The sequence below is a fragment of the Microcaecilia unicolor genome, chromosome 3 (genome assembly GCF_901765095.1).
Source record: "Microcaecilia unicolor chromosome 3, aMicUni1.1, whole genome shotgun sequence".
Classification (NCBI taxonomy): Eukaryota; Metazoa; Chordata; class Amphibia; order Gymnophiona; family Siphonopidae; genus Microcaecilia; species Microcaecilia unicolor.
Genome location: NC_044033.1, coordinates 308,623,943 through 308,650,428, shown reverse-complemented (window position 1 = coordinate 308,650,428; position 26,486 = coordinate 308,623,943). Strand labels below are relative to the sequence as shown.

The 26,486-nt window shown below is 42.6% G+C and overlaps 1 protein-coding gene across 1 annotated transcript in view; it reads right to left on the bottom strand.

Annotated features, from left to right (window-relative positions):
• METTL1 (methyltransferase like 1) overlaps positions 1-26,096 on the bottom strand; it is a 34,484-nt gene extending 8,388 nt beyond the window's left edge. Inside the window, exons 1-4 of the mRNA XM_030195465.1 lie at positions 25,916-26,096; positions 21,357-21,523; positions 14,830-15,014; positions 2,052-2,165 (exon numbers count right to left, since the gene is read on the bottom strand). Of these exons, the coding sequence (XP_030051325.1) occupies positions 2,052-2,165; positions 14,830-15,014; positions 21,357-21,523; positions 25,916-25,995 (546 nt within the window). The 5' untranslated portion in view covers positions 25,996-26,096. The remainder of the gene's footprint in view (positions 1-2,051; positions 2,166-14,829; positions 15,015-21,356; positions 21,524-25,915) is intronic.
• Between the last annotated feature and the right edge of the window lie 390 nt (positions 26,097-26,486).

Below are 26,486 nucleotides of genomic sequence, written 5' to 3'. Positions count from 1 at the left end.
AGGAAGCTGCAGTAGAGAGGGCGGGACGCAGAAGGAAGGTCATGGAGCCAGCCTACGTGAACCGCTTCCAGGCCGCAGAAACAAAAAAGTTACAAGCAGCAGGTAGAAACAGATGCCAGACCCACAGGGAGGAGGGGGTATTTGAGGGAAGGGAGAAAGATGCTGGACCGATTGAAGGGGGATGGGGGAAAACTGGAGGGAAGGGAGAGAGGTGCTGGACCCATAGGAGGATGAGGGGCTGGAGTGAATGGAAAGAGGTGCAGGACCCGTGGTAGAGAGGAAGGAAGGGAAGTGAAGGGAAAAAGATGCCTAAGGGGATGAAGGAAGAGGGAATCAAATACTGAACCCACAGAGGGTAGACAGGTGAGCCAGCTGCTGAAAGGGTTGGGAAGGGAAGAGAATCTGGGTGGGGTTGGAGAAGAGACACACTGTTGTGGAAGAGAGGGGAAAAGCTGGACATAGAGAGGTTAACAGAAACAGTGGGAAAATGAGATGCTGATTGGGGATGGTATATACACTGCCTTCAGTCAATTCCTTCAAAAAGGTGGTAAATAAATCCTAATAAATAAATAAAATATGGACACAGAGGGACAATGCCAGACACAGGACTGCAAATGTTAGACATGGGAGAGAATAGAAACACAGAAGGGCGATGGGAGGGGCATAGGGATATATAGAGTGATATCTGACACAGGGGGAGAGGATAGGGAGAAAAAGTGAGGTGATGATGGATGCGGGAATATGAATATAAGAATAGCAATACTGTGTCAGACAAATGGGTCTATCTAGCCCAGTATCCTGCTTCCAGCAGTGGCCAACCCAGGCCACAAGTACCTGGCAGAAACCCAAATAGCAGCAACATTCCATGCTACTAAACCCCAGGCAAGCAATGGCTTTCCCCAGGTCTATCTCAATAGCACACTATGGACGTTTCCTCCAGGAACTTGTCCAAACCTTTTTTAAACCCAGATACGTTAACCCCTGTTACCACATTATTATTATTATTATTACTACAGTCTTATAATCCACAAAACACCACAAAGTTTGCTGCGGGTAACACACAAAAACTGAACAAACATCAGGAACTATAATGTTTAAACCAGATTACACAATACTTTCCAAAAAAAAAAACCAAAAACCTCATTTATCACAAATTAATAAAAATTTCTTAAAAAGAAATGTCTCAAGGGCTTTCCTAAACTGAAAATAAACCACAAATTCTTAAGAGAAAGAAGGAAAAGAATTCTGAAAAATTGTGCAGCCTAATAAGAAAAAGTAGATTGAAATGGTAAAATGAGGAAAACTTTAATAAAAATTGATTTCTGGTAGATCTAGAAATAAAATCATTTTTAAAAAAGCAAGATGAACACCTAAATAAAGCAGGGGTAGATCCATACAATGTTTGATAGGTCAAAGCTCATACTTTAAATTAAATCTTGCTTCTAATGGTGGCCAATTTCAATCTAAGGTATCAGCTTTGATCTATCAAGCACTGTATGGATCTACCCCTGCTTATTTCGGTGTTTATCTTGCTTCTTTAAATGATTTTAATTCTAGATCTACTAGTAGAGAGATGTGGTAGCCGTGTTAATCCACTTTTGAAGGTAATGAATAGAAATAGAATAAAATAAAACATAGAAAATAAAATAAAATAAGATGATACCTTTTTTATTGGACTAACAATACATTTTTTGATTAGCTTTCGAAGGTAGCCCTTTGTCAGATCAGAAATAAGCAAATTTTGATAAGTAACAGCATATTTAAGTGAAACATCAGTCTACTAGAAATCAATTTTTAAAGTTTCCCTCATTTCGCCACATAAAGGCAAGTGAGTTCCAGAGCTTAACTATTCTCTGAGTGAAAACATATTTCCTCCTATTGTTTTACAAGTATTTTCATGTAATTTCATTGCGCGTCCCCTTCTACTTTTTGAAAGAGTGAAAAAAAGAATGGTTTAGAGGGCTCTCCATTCTTTGTTTCAGTCAACTAGATGCAGAGAATCAGCATCAATCTTCCATAATAAATAAACACAAAGATTCCACTTAACTCACCCCAATACGCAAGACATAGGCATATTCAGCCAGGAGTGTATGGCTGATGATTCTCCATTTGTGTTTCGTTTTCTTGAAATGAGGGTCAGGGAATAAGAAAAACATCTTCTTCAGCTGAAAAACAAGATGAATGGATTACAGGTAGCAGCAGGAAATCCACAGTGGATGGGGTTGTGGAACAGAAGAGTTTCTAATCTCTAGAAACAAGCCATCTAGAGCAGAGAAGAAGCTTTTCTGACCTTTACTTGTAAGTTAACATGAGAAAAAGAACACCAGTGATAAGAGCTAACAAAGATGCACAGGCAGATTGAAACCGAAGATATGGGGCATCAGGATAGAACAGATGAGATAGGGTCTGTAGTGTGAGAGCACAGAGGAAAAACAAGCAGAGACTAGATAGCTCTGATGCTCATTAAATGCTATTACAGTCTATCCCTAAAGGAAATGACTAGAGAATTCCTTTATGAGGGTAACAAATGTTTGAAGATGCTGACATAGGAGTACTTTCAGAATACACCCTGTCAGAAGGACCTTAGCAACTTCAAAAGGAGGAAGTCTCAAACCTGTCATCTGCCTTGGAAAAGTATTGACCTGTCCATTGACTGTCAGTTTTCTAAGGTTGGTACTTGCAAACTACTGGACACGCATCCACCATACCAAGAAGAAACCTATACTTTATTGCACATTCCAGTGCAACTCTTACTAACTAAAGTAGCACCACATCTTTTTGTTTTCGGTCGGCCTCTAGTGCTTGCGCCTAAAAACAGATGCGTAAATGTGGACATAGTAGTATTCTATAACAGCACAGGGAGGCATAATTATCATTAAAGAATCTGTGCTTCATGCACTCGCTTTAGGTGACCTGTAGAGATTTACACCCTATATCAGCAGCTGAAAATGCCACATACGCACGGTGTTTCACTCCCCCCAAACTGAACGTGATCTCTGGAAAAACCCTAAAGGCACATAAGCAGTGAAAGCAGGCAGAGGACAATTTTTCTGGCTTCTAACCAGGCATGGGACAATTTTCAGCAGGACATAATTGTCATGTATGTACAAAATGAGTGGAAATGCTCATCCTTCAATGGCAAGAAAGAAACTGATGATGGGTATCAACTCAAATCTCCAGTACAATCCCTCCCCCCCCCCACCCCCCCGCCATTGTAACCTCTGCCACCATCACAGAGGGAATTCACCAGAGACCTCTCAAGCTTTAATATTTCCACCCACTGTTCAGAGGCCATGCTGCTACAGGATGGGAAGATGTGTTGTGTGAGCATGTCTGTGACAGACTTAACATGGGGGGGGGGGGGGGGGTGCACTAGGCGTATAGGTGTAAGTAGTGCTCAGTATACTCCCAAATAATGCCTTACAGTGCACTTAATGATGGATTTCTGAGTAAGCAGTCTGCCCAACAGTTGTCCTTCATCAACATAAACCTCACGCACACTTATGGAAACACTGACTTTTTAAAATAGTCACATTATCCCATAACGTAAACTTTGCTATTATGCTAGACTTGAGTCTGGTCAACAACCTACAAATTCTTCAACTTTGCTTTATAACAAATCTAACACCTTATTAAACTGTATAAATAAAACAGGTAAATACCTTTGAAGTGCTAGTTTAAATATGTAGCCTAAGAAACCTACTATAAAAAAAAATACCAACCCCTAACACTGCACACTGGACTGCAAAGCTGTTAATTTAAACATATATTTTCCATCCACAGAAACCTACCATAGCTTCTCCTCTAACAATGAATGCAAAGCAGAAAAGGGGCAATTTCCCCAGGAACTCACCTTTAAAAAAAAAAAAAAAAGTTGATTTTGGTTTAATCTCAGTAAAAACATAGACCCTCTCCAGTCCCAAGTATATTGTGAAGTACTGCATCTATAATACAAAGCCTACAAACATCACTCAAGACCTACAGAGCTAATCTACTCTACCATAACACCACTTACTTACAGAAGTAGCACAACAAGGACCCTACCTTGGAAAACGCAATAAAGTAAATATTGAAATCGGACCTCGAACATATCAATACATCTACTGGAAAACTGAACAAGTTGAATTATTAGAGATGCTGAAATAGAAAGTCCATGTAAACAGAGTTCCTGGTCTTGGTCACAAACAATGAACACAAATAGACCCTTGCCAGGTACATAATAAGTAAGCACGTAGACAAAAATTAAATTCAAACCCCAAGAAGCCACACTCTACAGTGCAACACTAAAGAAATAGAAACAGCACTCTACACTATTCAAAATATAAAGAAAATAGTGTAAATTTACTGTAAAATTGACATTTTCCATTCATCAACTTAAAATTCTTTCTGCCTTTGTTGTCTGGTTTAGTTTTTCTCCAATCATGTTTGTCCCAGTCTCTAGTTTCTGCTTCCCTCTGTCTTTTCTTAACTTTCTTTACAAGATCAGTCTATCAGCCACTTCTTCTCTCCCTTCCTCTCCTATATCCATCTTTGATATAAATCTTTTATTTCGGCTTGCCTTCATTTATTTTTCTGCCTAACAAGACTTCATTCATTCTTACTATTCAGTCTTCAATCTTTTTTTTTTTTTTTTTTTTTACAACATTTACCTACAGCTTTTCATCTCCGCATTGCAGCCCTCCCATTCTTCAGCAAAAACTGGACAATAATAGTATGAAGAACGGGAGGGCTGCGATGAGGAGACGAAAAGCTGTAGGTAAATGTTGTAAAAAAAAAAAAAAAAAGATTGAAGACTGAATAGTAAGAATGAATGAAGTCTTGACAGCCAGACAAAAAAATAAATGAAGGCAAAATAAATGAACTCTTCCCTTTCTTCCAGCACCTTCTTTCTCTTTCCTCCCGTCTATACAGCACCTTCTCTCTAGTTTCACTTTTCTGACCAGTATCCTCTCTCGCCCCCTCCATCCAGCATATCCTCTTTCCCTCATCTCCATCCAGTATGTCTGTCACCCCCTTGTATCCAGCAACCCTGTGTCCCCTTCCCTCTTCCATGTCAGTCTCTCTCCTATATTCCTGCTCCCCCCCCATGTCCAGCATTACCCTCTCTCTGTCCCCATCCTCGTCCAATGTCCAGCACTCCACACTGTTTTCTTACTTCCTACTTCCCCCATGCCCAGCATCCTCCAATATCCCTTTTTCCTCCCTACTTGATCTAGCCTCATCTCTCTTTCCCCCTCCTCCAAGCTAGCATCTTCCCCCCATCACATTATAGTACTCGCCCCTCCCCCATGTCCACCATATCCATTCATCTCTCCCTTTGTTGTCTGGGCATTTTATTTATTTTTTTTATTGAGCTGGTCCCAGTCTCTTTTCTACTTTCCTTGTGTCAATCTTCTCCTAAATTTTTTTCCAGGTTTGCCTTTCCATTTCTTCTCTCTCCTTTGTCTTCTTTTTTTTCCTTCTCTATATCTGTCTAGCTCTGATATTTTATGGGTTGTTTTTTCACTTTTCTCTTCCCTGCGTTTATATTTGCCCATTTTGCTCTCATTTTCCCTCTCTCTCCTCTGGTCATTAGTCTCCTCCTCTTCACATCTCAACTATTGGTTTTTCCCATTTCCCTCTCATTCCCTCCTCAGCACTCCCATTGCTCCCCATCTCTCTCCTTCCCTGTCTCCTACTCCTCCCCAGCTTTTACCTACTTCTTAATCCTCCATTTCTACCCTCTGTGCTCATCCCTTCACCAGCCCCAGCTACATCCCTGTCTTCTTCCTCTCTTGCCTCCAAGACCATTCTTCTCTTACCCAGTACCCTTCTCCTACTGCCTCTCTTTCACCATCTTTTTAACAACATTCCTTCCCTCCTCAACCCCTTCAGAGACCAATCCCCTTCCTCTTATATCCCTCTCCAGTACCCTCACCCCTTTCCAATGCCTCTCATCCTCTCTCCATTCTTCCAGATCATTCACACTATGTCACAACCTTTTCCCACACTTCATTCCCTCTCTTAGCCTCCACATCAAACTCTTATTCATTCTCACAGCCCATCAACATGCACACACTCATGCCTATCAATTGCCAAGTACTCACCATCTCCTCAAAATTCTCACGCCATCTCTCCCATTCAAAATTCCTTGTTCTGCTTCCTAGCACTTTCCCACTTAATCACTAAGTCCCATCCATCTTCTGCTCTGTTCCCTTTCTCCCCCCAACTGTTTTGATATTTCTTCACTGTCCATATCCCCTGTGTCCCTGTCTCTGGCCTTCCCCATGTTCAGCTTCTTCCCTATCTTCTGCATCTCCTACTCCAAGTCCTGCACCTCTCCCCCCCCCCCCCCCCCCCCCCCCCCCCCTCTGCAGGTACATGTACTCTCTCCCTCTGTAGGTTCAACATCTTTCCCACCTTTCATCCCACGCCTTCATTCCAGCTATCTCTTCCCACCCCCAAATCTGGCACTCCCCCCCTCCCCCGGACCTCCCCACCATGGGTGCATTCTCTTCCCACAAAGCTCGGCATCTGTCTCCCTTCCCTCCACCAACCTGTGGTCTAGCGTCTTCCCCTTCTCTCCCTGCCCCCCAGTGCTGTAGTCTTCCCACCATTCCAGTGGCGTCACAGATCAAGGCAGTCTCGTCGTCTGCTGGCCCCAGAAGCATTCCCTCTACATTATCCTGTCTAAGCGGGAACAGGAAATTGTGCAGAGGGAAGACTTCTGGGTCAGCAGGCAACAAGGCTGCCTTGATCCGCGACGCTGCTGGAATGGCTGGAAAACTGCAATGCTGGGCTGCAAGGAGAAAAAGAGGAAGATGCCAGACTGTAGGTGGAGGGAAGGGAGACAGATGCTGAGCTGCACAGGAGGGAAGGAGAGAGATACCGGACCACGTATATAGAGAGAGAGAGAGACAGAGACAGAGATACACACACAGATACCGAGCCCTGTGTCTGTACACCCGACTTTGGGGGGGTGGGGGGAGGCCTGAGCCAAGATTTGGAGGGGTGATCTGGCCCCTAGCTTGTGAGCGTGTGAGCAATATACCATTAACTCTAATAATTAGAGAGGGATTTGTGACAATAGTGACATTAGCTAACTCTTCTGTAATGTAATGTAATGTGCTGAACAAACAAATACAAAATTCCTAATGAATAACAAAATGTGTACAGAAGTCTGAAGTCAGATTGGGTTCCCTCCAAAGCACTGAACTACTAACCACATCATTATCTTATAGACACTGATTAACAAATATTTTTTCAAACTGACTTTAAAAAAGCCTTAACTATATATGATGGCCATTCTCTACCTTAAACTACTGCAAACTGGAACCTGGGGGACGGGGGGGGGGGGGGGACGGACCTATGAAATAGTTAAATCAGTGTATTCATCCAGCACCTGTAATGTAAAACAAACAACATATAGCCAGAGATAATCAGAGAATAATGAGAGGTGAGACAGGGGCATAGTGTTCATCCCACCCTCTCCGATATCTACATTAACCATCTTCCCACAGTAATGGAGAGATCTTCAGCCCCATGTCTAAAATTACATGACACAGAAATCAAATGCTTGTTATATGCAGCTATCTGGTCATCCTATGCTCCACCTCAGAAGGTTTACCAGAGACGACAGCAAATCCTGGGCCCTATGAGTAAACCCAGACAAAAAAGATTGTGATTTTCCAGTAAAGACCAAGAAACCTCCAACACAATTTCAAATGATTCCTAAATACACAAGTAGAACATACTTAAGAATATATGCACCTTGATCTTGGATTAAGCACATGAGAATTTTAAACTGGTTATAAAGACACGACAATAAAAAGCTCTGTGAATCCTTCATGCAGAAAAGAAACCCCTGAACAAATACAACCCCCAAGAACAACTACAGTTAAAATGATCTAATAGCACCATTTCACCTGTTATATGGGCGTGAGGTCTGGAGTCTGACATTAACCCAAAACCTCAATATAAAACCTTATAGCTCCAGTTCTGCAAACCCCCTGGGTTCATTGAAACACCCCCAACACTGGATGCATATGTGGCTTGGTGGTGGTGGTGGGGAGGGGGACTCACTATCTCTCTTGCTCTCCATTGTTTTCCTCTCCCATTTTCAGTGGCACCATCTGGTTAAGTGCAGCTAAAATTTCCTGGTTAGCTCTGGACAGGCGATTTAAATGGCCAGGAGCCTCTCCTGGCTGTTTAAATTGTTTTAAATATTGGGCCCTTAGTTTCTAGCCTGGCAATTCCTCCTCCAGCTCAAATCAAAACCAGCACCTGCTGAGACTGTGATACCTTAAACTTGTATTTATGAACATCTGTTTTTCTCCCTCTGTAACCTAGTCTTCATTGGGGGCCAAAGCCTATAGGTCCTTCTGAAGCCTGGTATATGCACACTTCATACCCTACTCATACACATCAGTATAAAAATCATAGCCAAGATTTACCTCTGCTCCATCCCCCTAACAAGGGGAATGTAATCATTGAATGCTGCTTCCTCACTTCCTGACGGCCCAGGAATGGACCCAGATCTACTCTGCCATCAGCTGGCCCAGAGTTTATATTCTAATTTCCAATACATTTTATAAGAATATATCAGTACTACTGGTTTAGCTGAAATCAATTCCACTGTATTTTGCTGACCTCAGGAAGGTGGCGTGAGGACTGCATGGAGTCATATTTCACACCTGGGACGTTTCCAAGAAAACTGCTTATTACAACAGTCGTCCAGCGCGCAGAGAGGTTGTAACAAAGCATGTGTGGCCTCCTGGAGACATTACATCACAGGATGGACATCAGAGGGCACACAGACACACAGCATGGTGTGCTGTGGGAAGCCAAGATGCACACACCCTGGTTAGTTAAACACGGTGACATGAAAATCTGGAGCAGAGTAATAGCAACTCCACATCAGCCTCCAAATAATCAATCACTGCCTCCTGTACAAAGTTCCCTCACTCACTGACACTGTCCTGGAGTAGTCTAGTGGTCAGAACAGCAGCTGAGAACCAAGGGAGCCTGGTTCAAATCCCACCACAGCTCCTTGTGACCTTGGGTGAGTCACTAAAAACTCTATTGCCTCAGATACAAACCTGAACTGTGAGCCCTCCAGGGACAAAAAATTACCTATTGTACCTCAATGTACACTGCTTTGATAGCTTTCAGGTTTGCAGACGGTATGTAAGAAATTAAATTAAAATCCTAAGGGTCAATATTCAAAGTGATTTAACAGCCAGAAACTGCCCCTAGCCAGTTAAATCGCTTAATCGGGGCTAAGTACTCAATTTCAGCCGCACTTAAGCCGGTTAAGGCTAGATTCTATATATCACACCTAAAAATCCATGTGGATAAAAAAAAATGTGCCTAGGCATATTCTAATAAGTATACCTAAATTTTGGCACAGTTTATAGAATAACCAGGTGGCCGCCCACGCAACTAAACTAGGTGCAGACTGGATGTATTCTTTAACAACACGCACAGATTTTAGAAATGCCCACGTCCCGCCCATTCCACAGCCACACCCCCTTTTCAGCTATGCGCATTAGAATTTATGCACCTCACTTTACAGAATACGGACAGATGTGCATGTAAATTCTAATTAATACCAATTAATGTCAATAGTTGCTTGTTAATTGGCAATTATCGACACTGACTGGCTTGTTAACTAAGTTGCGCTATATAGTATCCAGGGGTTAGTGCCAATCTCAAAACCAGCTATTTTGGGGGCGGAGTTAGCCCTCAACCGACTAAGGTAACCACATAAACAGGAGCACATAAAAGTCGGTCCTATCTTTATGTGGTGCCCTGTAGCTGGTTAACTGCTGAATATCGTACTTAACTGACTATGGCATAGATGATGCTGGAGCCTGGACACGACCTGGAATTGAATTTCCGGGCATAACGCCAGTGGCAATCAGCAAACCGACCCCCTAGAGGTTAAACCCTGCTTCTCCCCACTGATATTCTCTGATCTTCACCTTATATTACCTAAAGCATTAATTTAGGGGCCCTTTTATTAAAGTTTAATGTGTGCTAATAGACAAGGCCTAAATAAAATAGGATGTGCTGCCTTTTGTATGAGCTTAGTAAAATGGCCCCTTAGTTTGTAAGCCCTCTGGAGAAGGGACCTATACATTTAGGCATAGCTGATAAGTCACTTTGAATTCAGATTTGGAAAGGTAAGTAATTAAACCCAAAATTCAATCCAAATCCACCTGGGTAGAGATGTCTTAAACTGGGATTTCAGCATATCTGCCCAATAGGGTTTTGTATACTAGAAAGTTAAAAACTATGAGGTCCTTTTACTAAGCTGCACCACAAAATGGGCTTAGTATGCCCTTACGCAGGCCTTTCCTGCACACTAAGCCCATTTCCAATGCAGCTGTTAAAAAGGGCTTTTTTTCTATTTATTTTATTTCTGGTTGTATGCTAATGTTACCATTAGCATGCGGTCATTTAAAAACAATTACCAAGGGAGTACTCAGTGCTTCCTATTTAGGTGGCGTTAAGGGTTCCTGCGTTATGGATGAGCTAACTAGTTAGCGCAGTGGTAATGTGCACACACTGGCTGATTAGTGCATCCATTGCCATTCTCTACCCTGACACACTCCCACCCAACAAATAATGCTAATAATAACTGTGAAGATGGCAAAACTAATCTGGAACATTTTACCAAGTCCCAAGTTAGGCCACTTTAGCCGTGTTAGGCCTGTGTTACTGCCTAAAGTAGCTTAGTAAAAGGACCCCTACATTCGGTAAGCTCACAACAAAATTAGAGGCTGGCCAAACCTGGGGGGGGGGGGGGGGGGGTCCCAGTTTCAACCTAAACCAAAACTGCCACCAGAACTGTGAAACCTTTCGGCTGAAACCAAAAAACTGCAGCCAAAAACTCATTGACTAGTTTCTGCCAATGCTGAAACCAAATACTCAAGTTTGGCTAGATGAATGTGAACCAGTTAGGGCTGCTGGAGACTGTCAGAGCTTGCAGTCTGAGGGGCCTGTGCACAGCGTTAAATACATACAGGTGCCATGGGAAAAATGATTGGGTCGCATGTTTCAGGAGTGTTTTCAAACATGTGTAGAAGGGCAAGCTGGGAGATCATATTCTTGGAAAGCTGATGAACAATCAATTTCAGAACAATCTCTCTTGCTCCTGATCTCACAGCCACTGTCCCTCCAGGGCACGGATGTGTGTACATTTCATATAACTTTCTCCAAAACATTTCATTGCTGCCTGGAGACTGCACTAGGACGTGAGAAAGCTGTATACAGTGAAGTGAAAAAGTATTTACCCCACTCCTGATTTCCCCTATGTGTCACAGGTTTCTGATTTTTGAACAAAATCTAATATTAGACACAGCGAAACTGAGTAAAGACAACACAGTTCTAAAGTTATTATATCATTTATTTAAGGAACAAACTCTAATATCACACTTTGTTTAAGGATCAGTAACCATTCAATGTGACATATATGCAATAAAAGGGAAAAATCTAGAGGGGGGAAACTTTTTCACATCATTGTATATCAGCTATCATGTAATTTCTATGGCTGATTGCTCATTATTATCAATGATTTTGCATTACACACATCACCATTTTTTTTTTTAAACACATAGGGGGGCATTTCCAATATGATGTCCAAGTCCGAATTGAGACATTTTGCCAAAACACCTAGCTCACAGCCATTAATCGAACCGGAAAAATTTCTGGTTTGATTATGGCTTTGAGCAAGGCATTTTCATGCTTAAAATGTCCATCTGTAAGTACCATTAAAAAAAAACCCCCACATAGAAAAGCCATAAGGATATCTGTCTGGCAGCATTCCTAGTAAACTGACCACACAGACATCCCAGCAGTGCAGAGGGGTTGCCTAATGGTCAGTGCAGCAGACTTCACATAAAGGGACCCAGGTACATATAGATTTTTTTTTTTTTTTACATATTTTGACATCCTCCTTGGATCTGCTTCACTCTTTTGTTTTGCTGTTCACGGTTACATGAGGTTTTCTGCTTTTCCTCCTCTTTTCTCTTTCAACTTCAGGTGACACCACTTACACCATGTCAAAGGCTGTTGTAAATGTTCATACCTAAATGTAACCGTCTCTGGGAAAAGGCAGACAAAAGTCTCAGATCCAAAATGTTCAAAGTGGCCAGCTTCTCATGTCATGGGTCCATAAGCAGCCTGAAAAAGTTACGTTTGAACGTCTGTAACTTTTTAATTTTTTTCACATAAGAGGATGGGGGTTTGACTGTTGCATTACAAATTGTTTACTCTAACTGAATCCGTAACACCTCATTTTTTGTTTCTGGAGACTTTAGTCACAAATGCTGTCAGAATACTGTCCGTTATGCATATAACCTTGCATGCCCCTCCCCCATCCACACCCCCTAGCAGTTATGCACTAAAAGATTTACAGGCTAAGATTGCATAATCTTGACTAAATGTTGTTACGCGCATACTGCAAATTAGCAACAATGACCTCGGTACAGTAGCTGCTGTTTGCCAGCAGCAGCTCCCTCCTTTCTCCTCCTGTCTCTAATTCTTTCCCTTCTTCTCCTTCTCTTTCGCATCAGAAGTGTAGTTGTTTTCATTTCTGGCCTAGTGTGTTAACCACTTTGATTGATTTTATTGAAAGGCGGTATATCAAGAGCTTAATAAACAAAAACATTGGTAGCTAGTGCCAATTACTGCCTAATTTATCAATTAAGTTATGCTCATAACTGCCACTATTCTGTAACCTGAACATCCATACAAGATTATAGGATAAGGCAGTGATGGCGAACCTTTTAGAGACCGAGTGCCCAAACAGCAACCCAAAATTGAATTATTTATCGCAAAGTGCCGGTACTCATTATGGGTGGGGTCACCACATGACTCCACCCCTATGATAGCCACACCCCTTACACCAGCCATGGCGCATATAAACAGACATCATTGAAAATATTATACTAGTATAGGAGAAAAAAATAACATGATTTTCTTCCATTATAAATCATTTCTGTAAGCTGTTACAGCTCCAGTATACCCAGTGCAAAATAAGACAGCAGATGTAAATTCTCCAATTCGACATAGTCCAAACACTAAAATGAAAATAAAATGATTTTTCCTACCTTTGTTGTCTGGTGATTTTGTTTTTCTATCCATATTGGTTCTAGTCGCTGATTCTGCTGCTCTCTATCTGTTCTCGTAACTCCGTTTCCAGGGCTTCCTCTCCATTGATTTCTTTACTTTTCTCCTTTCTTCTTCATTTCTTGCCCTCCATCCATGTCCAGCAACCCTCCTCTCCCCTCCAGCCACAAATGTCCAGCAACCCTCCTCTCCCCTCCAACCACAAATGTCCAGCCACCCTCCTCTCCCCCCTGCCCTCCCTCCCAGCACCTGGCAGCACCCAGCACCAGGCCTCCCTCCCACCCAGAACTCACCATCAGGCCTCCCTCCCACTCAGCACCCACCATCAGGCTTCCCTCCCACGCAGCACCCACCATCAGGCAGGCCTCCCTCCCTCCCTCCCACCCAGCACCCACCCTATGGGCGGGACCAGAGCTTGAAAGACAGGAAAGGCCGAAGGTGCGTCGAGCGAAGCACATGCGCTTCGCTGCCGCTACGGACGCACGCCGCCTTAACCCCGACTCCGAGCCGAGGAGGTATGCTTTTTAAATTTTAGGAGGAGGGGGGTTCCTGGTGCTGGGAGGGAGGGAGGACGGGCCGAACTGGGAGGGAGAGTGGGTGGACCAGTTATGGCGACGGCGCGCGTGCCAAGGGAGAGGGCTCTGCGTGCCCTCTCTGGCACGCGTGCCATAGGTTCGCCATCACTGGGATAAGGGTTTTAGTGTACAGAGGAAAGGGTATTGGGGGGGATGTAGCTCAGTAGGAATGTGTGAGGGTTTTAGTGTGAAATCGTTGTGTGTTAGTGTGGTGTGGTCAGGTCAAGCGTGTGTATGTGATGTGCATATGTGTAGAGGTGCAGGTGCGTTTGTGTGTGGGGGTGTGAATATGAGGTGTGGATTGGGAAGTGTGTGTATATGTGATTTGTTTGGGTATATTTGACCCTTTGGAAATGTGGGAATTTTAAAAGTGTCTTTTGCTGCCATTCAACATCCCTTCTTTTGGTAGTGGCAGACTCAGGCAGAATATCCATCTATTAGCTCCAGAACCCCTTTCTCACCCCACTCTGCCCCCTTCCTAGTTGCTTAACACCAGCATCCCCCTGACCCTCTCAGTTCCTCCTGCCCACAGTGCCCACCACTTCCTTGTATCCCCTCATCTCTCCTCCCCCTTTCATGTCCAGCAGCATCCCCTTCTCCATCTCTCCTCTTCCTCCCAATAGCTTGGTCCTTCACCCACCACCACAGACAGAAGTTTCCCTCTTACCACTGGTGGGCTCACCACAGTGGCCCCGAGTCTACCATTATGCTGGCTGAATTCTCCACCTCTTGCATAGCATTGACCCTGCAGCAGGCATTAAGGGCTGCTCGTATCCACTGCATAGAGACGGGGATGATTCAGCTTAGACTGGCAGCAAGTTGCAGCCTGAAGACAAGGAGAGGAGGGGTGCGAAGAGAAGGACATTGGTGTGCTGTGCAATTGCACAGTTCACTCACTTCTAAGGCCAGCCTGTGGTTATATAATTGCTGTGGTTTCCCCCAAAGTGGAATCAGAGAATACAGCAGTGCACAGCACTGCCCCTGAGCCATCAGACTGGCTGCTGTATAACATGCTAATGCAATGTTTACCATGGGGAAACCTTTCACTTTTCCAATTGTCTCATTATATAGCAGATTATAACTCTGACAGAACAACACCGCACTTTAAAAATGTAAATGAATAGCAAAGACAGACCTATACCTGGCCCTTACGGAAGAAGTTGGGCAAATACTTCATGGCGTTGCTCCGGATGCAGGCGATGTTCTGATATTTGTTGGGATTGGATTCCCTCAGTGACCGGATTCTGTCCTGCACATAATCAGACACCTTAATCCGGATTTCCAGGCCCAGCATCAGCGTGTCAGGAAACAGGGGCGACAGCTCCACTGCAAGAAAATAAGAAAAAGTTACTACAGAATATTTCAGAGAAGTAATTCCAATAAACTTGTAAAAGAACAACAAAAAACAAAACTAGAAAGTCTGATAATGTCAGCTGTTGAGGACCAGGTGGTCCAGCCCATTTGCCCAATGGAGCCGTTTACCATACTGTCACAGGTCTTCCTCTGATCTCTAGAGCACTCCATCAGCGAGGTCTCTTTGGAATCTATCCCATGTATCCTTCCCACTGTTTTTGGCATCTATAACCTCCAATGAAATAAAAATATATTTTTGTCCATTCCTTTTTTGGAGGGAGAGGGGAGAGGCAGCAGTTTCTTCCTGTTTTCTTTGGTCTTCCACCTCAACTGAGACCAGAGCTGGGAGCCGGCACTATGAACCTTTATTCTACTTCTACAAATCATTTCCATAACACAAGACTTACATCTGTTTGAGCATATCTCCCTCTGTATTCTGCCCCATTTCAATTTGCTTATTCATGACAGCAACAGTCCATGGCTGGGACCACGTACCAGAGCTCTTGCTGCAATCCTGGACCCGGAATCTGTTCACTAACCCCCTCCCCGATTCTAAAAAATGACGCCAAAAATTGCGTGTGCAAGTTCAGGCGTATTCCCAATTTGTGCGCACAATTTAATAGAATGAGCCAATTAGTGCCAACTGGCTTTTTAACAAGCAATTATTGGCATCAGATTTAATTGGGACTTACCTGCCTAAAATTTACGGGCGGCCTGAACAAGAGCGCAGAAATGGAAGGGCCATGTGCGTTTCAGGGCAGATCCAGGGCATAGTTTTGAGTTATGCGCATAACTGTAGAATAACAGTGCTCCACATGTAAATTCAGGCATGGGCATTTGCAACGCATTTTCATTAGTGCAAATGGCGTGACCTCTCCACTTAAGCGTTAATTCTATAAACCACACTGAACTTTAGGTGCAGCTTATAGAATTCCGCTTAAGTGGGGGGTTTTCTGTGCCAATTTTTTAGTTGTCATATATAGAATCTAGCCCTAAGGAGTAGTGAACTTTAAAAAAGGTTTTGAAACAGTGTTTTACACACAGAAACAAGCTTTATAGAATTTAACTAGACATGCCTACAGACTATACGCACATAAATTCACCTAACCTGAGCAGAGGTGTTCCAAGGGAAGGGTTGGGAGAGGCTGGTGTTTATGGACATACTTTATATAAAATGCATCTTTATATACATTAAAGGACCCTTTTACTAAGCTGTGGTAAAAAATGGGCTTAGCGCATCCTAACTCAGCAGATTTTGTTAATGTAACTAAAATCTTTCTCCTGGGTTGTTGTCAGCTGAACACTGGATAGTGAATTCCAAGTAACCCTGGTGTGGAGATAAGTTAACGAAATCTGAGCCTGCCCAAGCTTTACTATTTATTACTATTACTACTAATAGTTTCTGTAGCGCTGCTAGACGTATATGCAGTGCTGTACACATTACATGCAGGTACTTTCTCTGTCCCTAGAGGGCTTGCAATGTAAGTTTTTACACCTGGGGCAATGGAGGGTTATGTGACTTGTCCAAGGTCACAAGGAACTGCAGGTTGCCATGATCAAAGCCTGCTGCACTAACCATTAGGCTACTCCTCCACTCCATTACTTATTTCTGTAGTGCTACTAGACGTACCCAGCACTGTACACGTGGAGGTGTATTTTCAAAGCACTTAGACTTACAAAGTTCCATAGTAACCTACGGAACTCTAAGTGCTTTGAAAATAAGCCCCATTATATGCAGGGACTTTCTCTGCCCCTAGTGGGCTCACAATCTAGATGTTTTTTGTACTTGGGACAATGGGGGGAGGTTAAGTGACTCGCCCAGGGTCACATGGAGCTGCAGTGGGAAATGAATCCAATTCCCCAGGATTTCAGCTCACTAAACTAACCATTAGGCTGTCCTACCTTTATGCAACGGGTTAACTGGATACTGGTCTGAATATCGGCCGATGCCTGCTTAACTTCCAGATCAGCGCATTCCCGGATATTCAAAGGATGGGAGCCGCCCATGCCCCAGCACTTGAACATTCAGGGTTATCTCCACCTGCAACTAGAAGTGGCTCGCAAGACGCTTATTGCCACAGGCCGAATAGTCCCTCCAAGGAAAACTACTGAAGGCTCTACTTTGAGCCATAAATGAAGAATTCGTATGCAATTTTTATATTTCCCACACTGATGATGATGGAGGTTTGCGATGCATTGTGAAGGCCAGAATAACAAATTAATAAACGAAATCAAAACACTCTGTGGTTGGCAGCTGGTTTAGCAGTGTGGAGAGGACCCTACATAGAGCGGCATGGCGGTAACCTGCACAAAATGCCAGTTACAGCCCTGAACACTTTGCCAGTCAGACTACATGGGCCATTTCGTTCTTTACCTACCATCATTTGCTATGCTACTGTAACTGGATAGTCCTTGTGGTCTATTTACAAGAATTTTTCTCAGCAATATTAGACCTTGGTAAGATTAGTATGGATGGTGGTCGAGAGCACCAGAAGTTGTTGGGAAAATGTTCCAGACCTACCATATGTTTAAATTTTGAAATAAACAAACATAATGTATCGCCCATCTGCAGCACTGACAAATCTAGGCGATTTACGATCATAAAATAACAGAAAAGGAACTCCATTCAAACACAGGAAAGAATCAATCGTACAGACTACACAAAATTAAAACATCAAAAACAATTAAAAAACAAAACAAAACATGTTATTGCCCCTCTTAACACTGCCTCCAACATCACCTAACTCCAAAAGCCTACAAAAATATACGTGTCTTCAATTTAGTTTTAAATACTTAAAAAGATGATTCTCACCGAATATTTAAAGGCAAATTATTCTAAACAGGGGGCCAAAACAAACAAACAAAAAAAAGCACTATTGCATGTAGATTCCCTCTGGGCTAGAGATGGATCAGGTAAAACCAATCTGTGGTCATTTAGTGAACGCAAGATCCAAGGAGGAGCATAAGGAACAGCCAAAGTGCCTTAAAGGCCAATGTAAGGATCTTAAATTGGATCTGAAATTTAACAGAGAGCCAGCATAACTTCAAAAACAAAGGGGTCATATGAACTTCCGCAAACTGCTGAAGACCCATCTCTTTAACATGGCATACCAAAAAAATCAACCAACGTGAACATACACAACTCCTCCACATATATTCAGAATTGTTTTACAATATCTGCTTATAATACTACTATCATGCTTATCATTACCATGTTGCTCAAGATCCTTCTGTAATATTAAATGTCCTTCTCTTTTATATTTCCACTATTCATGATCTATTGTAAGCCACATTGAGCCTGCAAAGAGGTGGGAAAATGTGGGATACAAATGCAATAAATAATAATAATAATCTCTGTGCCTTGCTCAACAAAGAAAGCGGGCAGCTGTATTCTGCACAGACTGTAAATGTTTAAGAGCGTCCTGTGGAATCCCTGCATAGACCACATTACAGTAATCTAGGTGGGAGGTCAGTGTGTGTAAAAGTTCATTGTCAATGAAGCTACGGATACTACATAATTGACGCAATATGAAATAAACCTTTTTTAAAACTGCCAAAATGTGTTGCGTGAAAGTCAAGTAGGAGGCGATTATCACCCCTAAGTAATGAAAAGACGAGGCAGGAGACACCTGTTTAGATTAGACTATAGAATCGAGAGAGAGCCGTGATTACCCATCCAGCAAACAATAGTCTTGTCATCATTCAGGACTAGACGATAATCCTTTAACCAGACAACAGCTTTATCCAGACATTTTTGAAGTGGCTGAAGATCAATGTTTAATGGATCCACATAGTAGACTAACAGAGTATCACCTGCATACTGATAAGATGAACTAGAATATGACTGGATCAAGGCAGGAAGAAGGTTCAAGAAAATGTTGAGTAATGAAGGGGACAAAAGCGAACCCTGTGGAACTCCACAGTAAATCTTGTAAGTAGCAGAATGTTGACCAGATCTGTAAACTGAAAAAGAAATATTTTCAAGAAACAATGTAAACAAGCCCAATACTTTATCTGGGATGCCAATGGCCTAAATCTATTCAATAATAGAGTATGATTGACTAAATCAAGCGCAGCAGATATATTAAAGCTACCTTCCCATTGTCCAGTTTGCTACAAACCTCATTCAGTAAAGATGCCATAATAGTCTCAGTACTGTGGCCTGCTCGGAACCTGGATTGACGGGGATGTAAAACATGAGAGGCCTCTGAATGAGAAAGAAGCTGTTCATATATCATCACCTTCTCAGCCAATTTAGAAAGAAAGCTTAAATATAAGATGGGACGATAATGAACTGGGAGTGCAGGATCAAGTTTAGAGTCCTTAAGAAGTGAGCAAACCACTACCATGTGTTAGGGACGCCACCTCAGAAAAGACTATTAAAAACCAGCTTATATGCAACGGGCAGTAGCTCGAGATTAGGACATTTTATCCATGTTGATGGAAGCGGATCTAACTTAGAAGTAGTTGCATTCACAGAGGACAAAAGTTTTGAAAACACATTGAAATGTGGGGCATGTTAAACTTCTAGAAATCGAGTAGGGTAGGCTGTCGAGTCTTCTGGCGTTTTCCAATAAATCCTTACACACAGAATTAGTTTCTTCCTTGTCTTCTTTAGAAGAGCCAGCCTGCCCTACTCCTTGATGTGTGTCCTACAACACATAGGGACCGAGTGTTCCTCCACTTTCAGTGGTTGCTTCCTGCTGATATTAAACTCCTGTCATACAGAAATTCCCGTAACTACACCTGGAGGAGCAAAAAAAAGATGCCGATAATGGTAAAGGAGGAAATGAAGATTCTAATAATGACACCTTAACCAGAAAATACTGCTCCAGGACATCTACAGAAGGACCAACGTCTGAATCCACTGACGTTTGACCAGGGGATTGCAATAACAACGAAAATACCTGAAAAATCTGTTGGAAGGATTTGCAGAGGATGTAATTAGCTTCGAGAAATACTCCTTTTTCATCTTACGAAGCTGAGTGAGAAAACATCTTTGTTTGATCTTAAAAGTCTCTAGGTCAGGTGAAGTCCTCGACAGACACCAGCGCCGCTCAGTGCTACAGACCTGTTTTAAGAAATCAAATCTCTTGTTTATACCATGGATGTTTAGCCCGTTGACAGGGACACTTACGACAAGTATCAAACCAAGCATCCGCCTGCTCATCTGCCTAGTGGTTGTGCTTCACAATACAAATCTACTGGAATAAGGGTTATAAAATGGATTTGAAGGATCAAGGCCAGGTAAATTCCTAGCGATTCCCAGTGAAACTATTGGGATTGCCAATTCATGGTGTAAGTCTAGTCACACACTTTCTGGAGAAAGCTGGAAGAAAGGGAAAAGACCACATAAAGCCATCAACTGAATCCTGGTTCTACCCTTTGCATTAGAAAAAAAGCTAACCTATAACAGTATGAGTTAGATACCACAAATAAATCATAGGTCCAGTCAATGCTCCCACCTACTACCTGTCCCAACATCACATGCACAGACCTCCACAACTTGTGCAAGGAAGGACATTCCCTGTCTAGAGTTTATGTCTTAGGAAAGCCCAGTCAGACAGTCACAAACCTACCTTTCTGTCCTCCCTAGTAGTCCACCAAGAGATGTGTGAATGCACTGGACTCCAGGAAAGTGGAAGGGCACATACCTAGTGTGTTTTTACACTGTAGGATACATTTTTCATGCAAGAAACAACTAGACACGAAAGCATGAAGGAACAGAAAACAGGAACAAGTAGTGATGCTTCTTTACTGTTTTTTTTATGCTTTGATTAACGGCAGGATGGCTGGAGAGTTGCCCAATAAGAAGGTAGAAGCATGGTGTTTAAAGGCTTATTTTCAAAGCACTTAGACTTACAAAGTTACATAGAGGGGCATTTTTGAAAGAAACGTCTAAGTCAGAATTTGGACGTTTTACAAAGACATCCAAATTCCGAAGCAGGAAGGAGGTCATTTTCGAAAAAGATGGACGTTCATCTGTTGTGTTCGAAAATACCATGGACGTCCTGTGAGTTGGACGTCTTTGATTTTCGGCCATTTCTGAAAAAAAGACGTCCAAGTCTAAAACGTCCAAAGGCAAGCCATTGGGACGTGGGAGGAGCCAGCATTTTCAGTAGATTGGTCCCCCTGACATGCCAGGACAGCAATTGGGCACCCTAGGGGGCACTGCAGTGGACTTCATCATAAAAAGCTTCCAGGTACACAGCTCCCTTACCTTGTGTGCTGAGCCCCCCAAAACCCACTACTAAATTGAAATAAGCACATGTAGAAAATCAAACTGGATGAGGAGAAAAGGGTTCTGAAGTGTACCTAACAAACCTCCGTAACCACACCCAATATCAGCAAATTCCACTTGAGCTTTTGGTATGCTTGCCTCCGCCAGGTCCTTTTCATCATCGTGCTTAGCATCTGGATTAAGAGGTTTGAAAAACTCTGGATAGTATTCTGCCCAGTTCATGTCTTCTGGTCTTGCTGGACTGTGGACACACCAATAAAGAGCAGTTACTAAAGATATGGACACCCATGTATACGAGCAAAACATCACATAATGAATTTTATTTGGGCCATTAATCGGTAAACTGCATGAATTTCAATTACCTCACTTTTTAGCATTTCCCTAAAATCAGAATATAGTAATGTATTTATTTTAGATTTGGTCCACACTTTTTTGCCATTGGTAGCTCAAGGCAAGTTACATTCAGGTACAGCAGATATTTCCTTATCACCAGAGGACTCAATCTAAGGGCCTAACTCAGCGGTTCCCAAATCTGATCCTGGAGGCACCCCAGCCAGTCAGGTTTTCAGGACATCCACAATGAATATTCATGAGCGAGATTTGCATGCTGTGGAAGCCACATTGAGCCTGCAAATAGGTGGGAAAATGTGGGGTACAAATGCAACAAATAAAATAAATAAATAGATAAAACATGTTAACAGGAGTAAAAAAAAAAAAAAATATATGGGACTAATTTAAAGAAAGTAGCAAATGAAGTTAGAAAGGTGCTTGAACTTTTATGAACTCTTTATAAACTCTGTGCCTAAAAGAGCTTTTCCAGTGGCAAATATGGTAATACCCATAAGGTTGGAGAGAAGCTTCAGTCCCCCTGTTATTGGCACTGGAGGAGTAACCTTCATATTCAAATGGACAAGTTTATGAGTGGAGATCACTCTCAGCCAGACCCTTCTGGCAGTGTGGAACTTGTGTAAGCAAAGTTTTATGCACAGTGAGAAGCAAAGTGCTCAAGTATATTGTCCTGACAGAGCATGGGCTGCAGTGTATAGGAGCGGGTGGCTTTTCTTCTTTTGTCACCTCCTAGGAGGATGGGGGCCTTCCTAGGTCTGGTTGATGGAGGAGCAGAGTTGAGATGCACAGAAAACAATGCATGTTGAAATGTGTGGGATAAAATTGACCATATTGGGAAGCTGTATAAGTAAAAGGATCTCCCACTCTCTTTAATGGGCAGGAATGCCTTGTTTAAAATGGTGTCCTTACCAAAAATCTTGTATCTATTGCAGATGGTCCCATTTTGGATCACGCTTAAAGATGAGTGTTGGTTTTGGAGTATTCTTAGACGATTTCTTTGGAGGAGCAGGGTGCCTTATGTTGGTCTCGGTAGACTGTATTTGACAGGGGAGGGGGTTGGGGGCTCCGGATGTCCGCCTATATAACGTGGCAATGTTTATGCACTGGGTGCATGAACTATATAGCAAAATGCCAACGTTTTTTCCCCCAAGAATATTTCCATGGTGTTGGTGGGGGATTTGGATCTCCTGACCCTGCTTCTCAGTGGGCAAGGTAGGGATTGGCGACAGAGTATGGTTTCCTTTATTCTACCATTGTGTAGAGCATGGAGTTGGTGGCGGAAATTTTGGAATCGTTTCACCATGATTTCCCCTTTTCTGGCTTTGACAGGTAACTTAGATTTTGGACCGGGGATTTCTGGGGGAGTGTGTCATTCCTGGGTATCAAAAGAGTGAAGAAGGTGGGACCTTCACCTGCGGACTGTGAAACAATGCAGGAACACCTTATGAAATTGGAAGACTGGGCATCCAAATGGCAGATGAAATTTAATGTGGACAAATGCAAGATGATGAACAATGGAAAGAATAAACCGAATCATAGAAGCCTGATGCTAGGGTCCACCTTAGGGGTCAGCGCTCAAGAAAAATATTTGGGTGCCATTGTTGATAATGCACTGAAATCTTCTGCCACTGTGCTGCGGGGGCCAAAAAAGCAAACAGGATGCTAGGAATTATTAGGAAATGGATAGTGAATAAGACCGAAAATACTATAATGCCTTTGTATTACCATAATTTAGTAATGCAGCCGGGAGGAGCAGAGGCTCTGTGTATGGAGGAAGTGGATGAAGACTTTGAATCTTTGCCTGTTCATTTTAATAAGTTCTCCATTTATTTATTTATTATTTGTTACATTTGTACCCCGCGCTTTCCCACTCATGGCAGGCTCAATGCGGCGGGCAATGGAGGGTTAAGTGACTTGCCCAGAGTCACAAGGAGCTGCCTGTGCCGGGAATCGAATTCAGTTCCTCAAGGACCAAAGTCCACCACCCTAACCACTAGGCCACTCCTCCGTGGTATGGGAACGGACAGATGGGGCGTCTAGAAAAGGTTTTAGATCCCCTGGCCTTAATTCGGTCTAACAAATTGGCAATATCTCTTAATGGCATGGAATTGTCTAAATTGTGGGTTACAGGCTGCAAATTATTGGCAAGTGCCTCAATGCAAGAAACTTTATTCAAAATCCTCCATAGGGCTTATCTTACTAGGGTGTGTGGCTGTCAAATGGGATTGTGGACGAATGACTATTGTTTGCACTGTAAGGTTGGTGCGGGGACTTGGGTGCACACCTTTTTGGAATGTCCTTCTTTGCACGAGTTGTGGAGGCATGTGCGTGTAGTGTTGGAACAGTTGGTAGGTGGAAGCATTGACTGGACCTATGATTTACTGCTCTTGGGCAGGAAAGAGTGGCCACCAGGAAAAGGAGGATCATTATGTGTGAAGCCTTCACCCTTCATAAACTTAGTTTGCAATATCGGATTAAGGAAGTGCCACCATCCTTTGTTTCCTGGGCTTGTCAAATGCATCAGGTGGCTCAATTTGAGATTTGGCATCTGACCTGGTGTGGTAGGCATAATGCCCTTGCTCAAAAACGACTTTAGACTCAGTTGTTGAAACTTACCTGGTTGGAAGACTCGGTCCTTCTCCCACCTGATATATATATATATATATTGGATTCTTTCGATCAGGGGGTTTCTTGTTGTCAGCTTTGCTACATATAAGTTGTTCTGGTTTTGGGTTGGAAGATGGGTTATGAGAGTGGTGTGTGTGGTTTCCTACATACAGAAAAGGGGGAAAATCCTTCCAGTGGGCTTGCCAAATTGCTGTAAGTTTCCTCTGGATCAAACACAACCAGAGGATTATCTGTTATTTGTTGGCATTGACTTGAACATGCTTTGTTTGTATTTGTTTGCACTGTAGGCCTGGCTCTAGGTCAGCTCACTGTTTGTATAAATAAAGGTTTTAAATAAATAAATAAAAAAGAAAACAATGTGCATTGCAGATGAAGTAGAACAGATTTGTTCAAGGTTGTGTTGGTGGGGGATTGATATTGTGACCTGGATAAGACGTGCAATGTCAATGTCAGTATTCTGTTCACATTAAAGAGGATTTCAAATAAAATTACCTACAGGTATTGAAACAGGCTAAAGCCAGCAGGGCTGGTTTAGCATTAAGCAAGACTAGATGGTCACTCTGTCAGGACAACTTATTCATCAGCTTCTTTTGTCTGGGTCCCCTAAAAGGCAATGGCATATCTGGATCAAGGCTGGAGTGGGCTTTGATGACAACTCCAGTATTTGAGAAGCAGGACCAGTGCTAATCAGACTTCTGCAGTCTGTGTCCCAAAAGTGGCAAGGAGAGATAGAGACTAAGTAAACCCATTTTCATTATGTCTTTATCTGTCAACATTTACTATATGGGGTGTCAGCAATAATTAACAACAGATCTCAATAGTCACACCAACTCAAAGTATGTCTGTGCATATTTCTACCTGCAGAAAAGATGGCACCTTTCAAATAGTCCATTTACCCTGGTAAACAGCTTTTGAAAATTGGTGTGTACGTACACGCACACAAATGTATTTACAGGCATACACACATACAAAGCAAAGTTTCAAATTTTAAAAGTATGGTACACAACCATACAAAAAAAATCTGAAGGGGAGGGGAGGGCTAAGCACCTGAAAGTCAACTGAAAGTGGGGGGAGGGGGGGGGTGCAAGGATGAAGGTTTATCCAGGGCCAGCCTTACCACTAAAGATCAGGATACAATTTTTTAATGCATTTTAAACATTTATCAATTAATAACAATACTGAAGCAAAATGTAGAATCTTAATGGGATGGGCTTTTGGATTTGGCTCAGGCCTTTTCAACTGTAGCTCAAAGCGAGTTATATTCAAGAAGAGTAGGTATTTCCTTTTTCCTAGGGTCTTATAATCTAAGTTTGTGCCTGAAGCATTAGAGGGTTAAGTGAGTTGCCCACGACCACAAGAAATAACAGTGGGATTTGAACCCGGCTTCAGCGATTATGAACCCGCTGCTCTAATCATTAGGTTAATATTTTGTGCTGGCTGGGGCTTCCTCTTAAAAATCTCTCTATGTGCAGTTTAAGGCAGAAAATTATCATTTTTATTCCACAATAAGTGATGCCATACCCATACACGAACGAAAAATGTCATAATCGCACAAGGCGTAATCCGGTAGAAACATTTGTAGTTTACTTGTTACATAAACGCAAAAACGGCAAATAAAGAACAATTTTAGGTATATCACTGAAAACAAGAAACTTACTAATGAAAAGAATGATCAGCCATGGGGTTGGAGTGAGCTCTCTGTCGGTAATAACGCTTCTGAGGGAGTGAGGCCGCCATCCTGAGAACAACAATAAAAGAAAACGCCAAAAAAAATAAAAGAAAATATTACTTGACTTTATCAGCTTACTGTCTGTACCAGAATCGTTTTCCCAGCCATGTGTTTATGTCGCAGAGAGATGACGTCATAGACAGCTCGCCAGGCTGAGGGAGGCGTGGTTCTGGCTAACGTTTTTGGCTTTGCTTCGTTGTTCTCAAATCACACACACAGTCGTCATAGTGAGTGGAAATTGAGGCGCTGACTTAATAGGGCTTTATTGGAGGTACCCTGTGACGTTTTCAGCTGTAGACAGAGCCGCCTGGGGTTTTCCACTTCTCTTCGGAGTCTTCGTGTTGCATTTTGTTTGAGCCTTAAGTTCTGTAACAGTTTTCTGCCACTGCATTTTGCCAGTGTGAAAGACCAGTTACGGTAGATTTTGACTTTTTTTTTTAACCTTAAATTTCTGGGGTGTGCTGACATATCCAGAATCTCCAGATTCTATCTATGTATT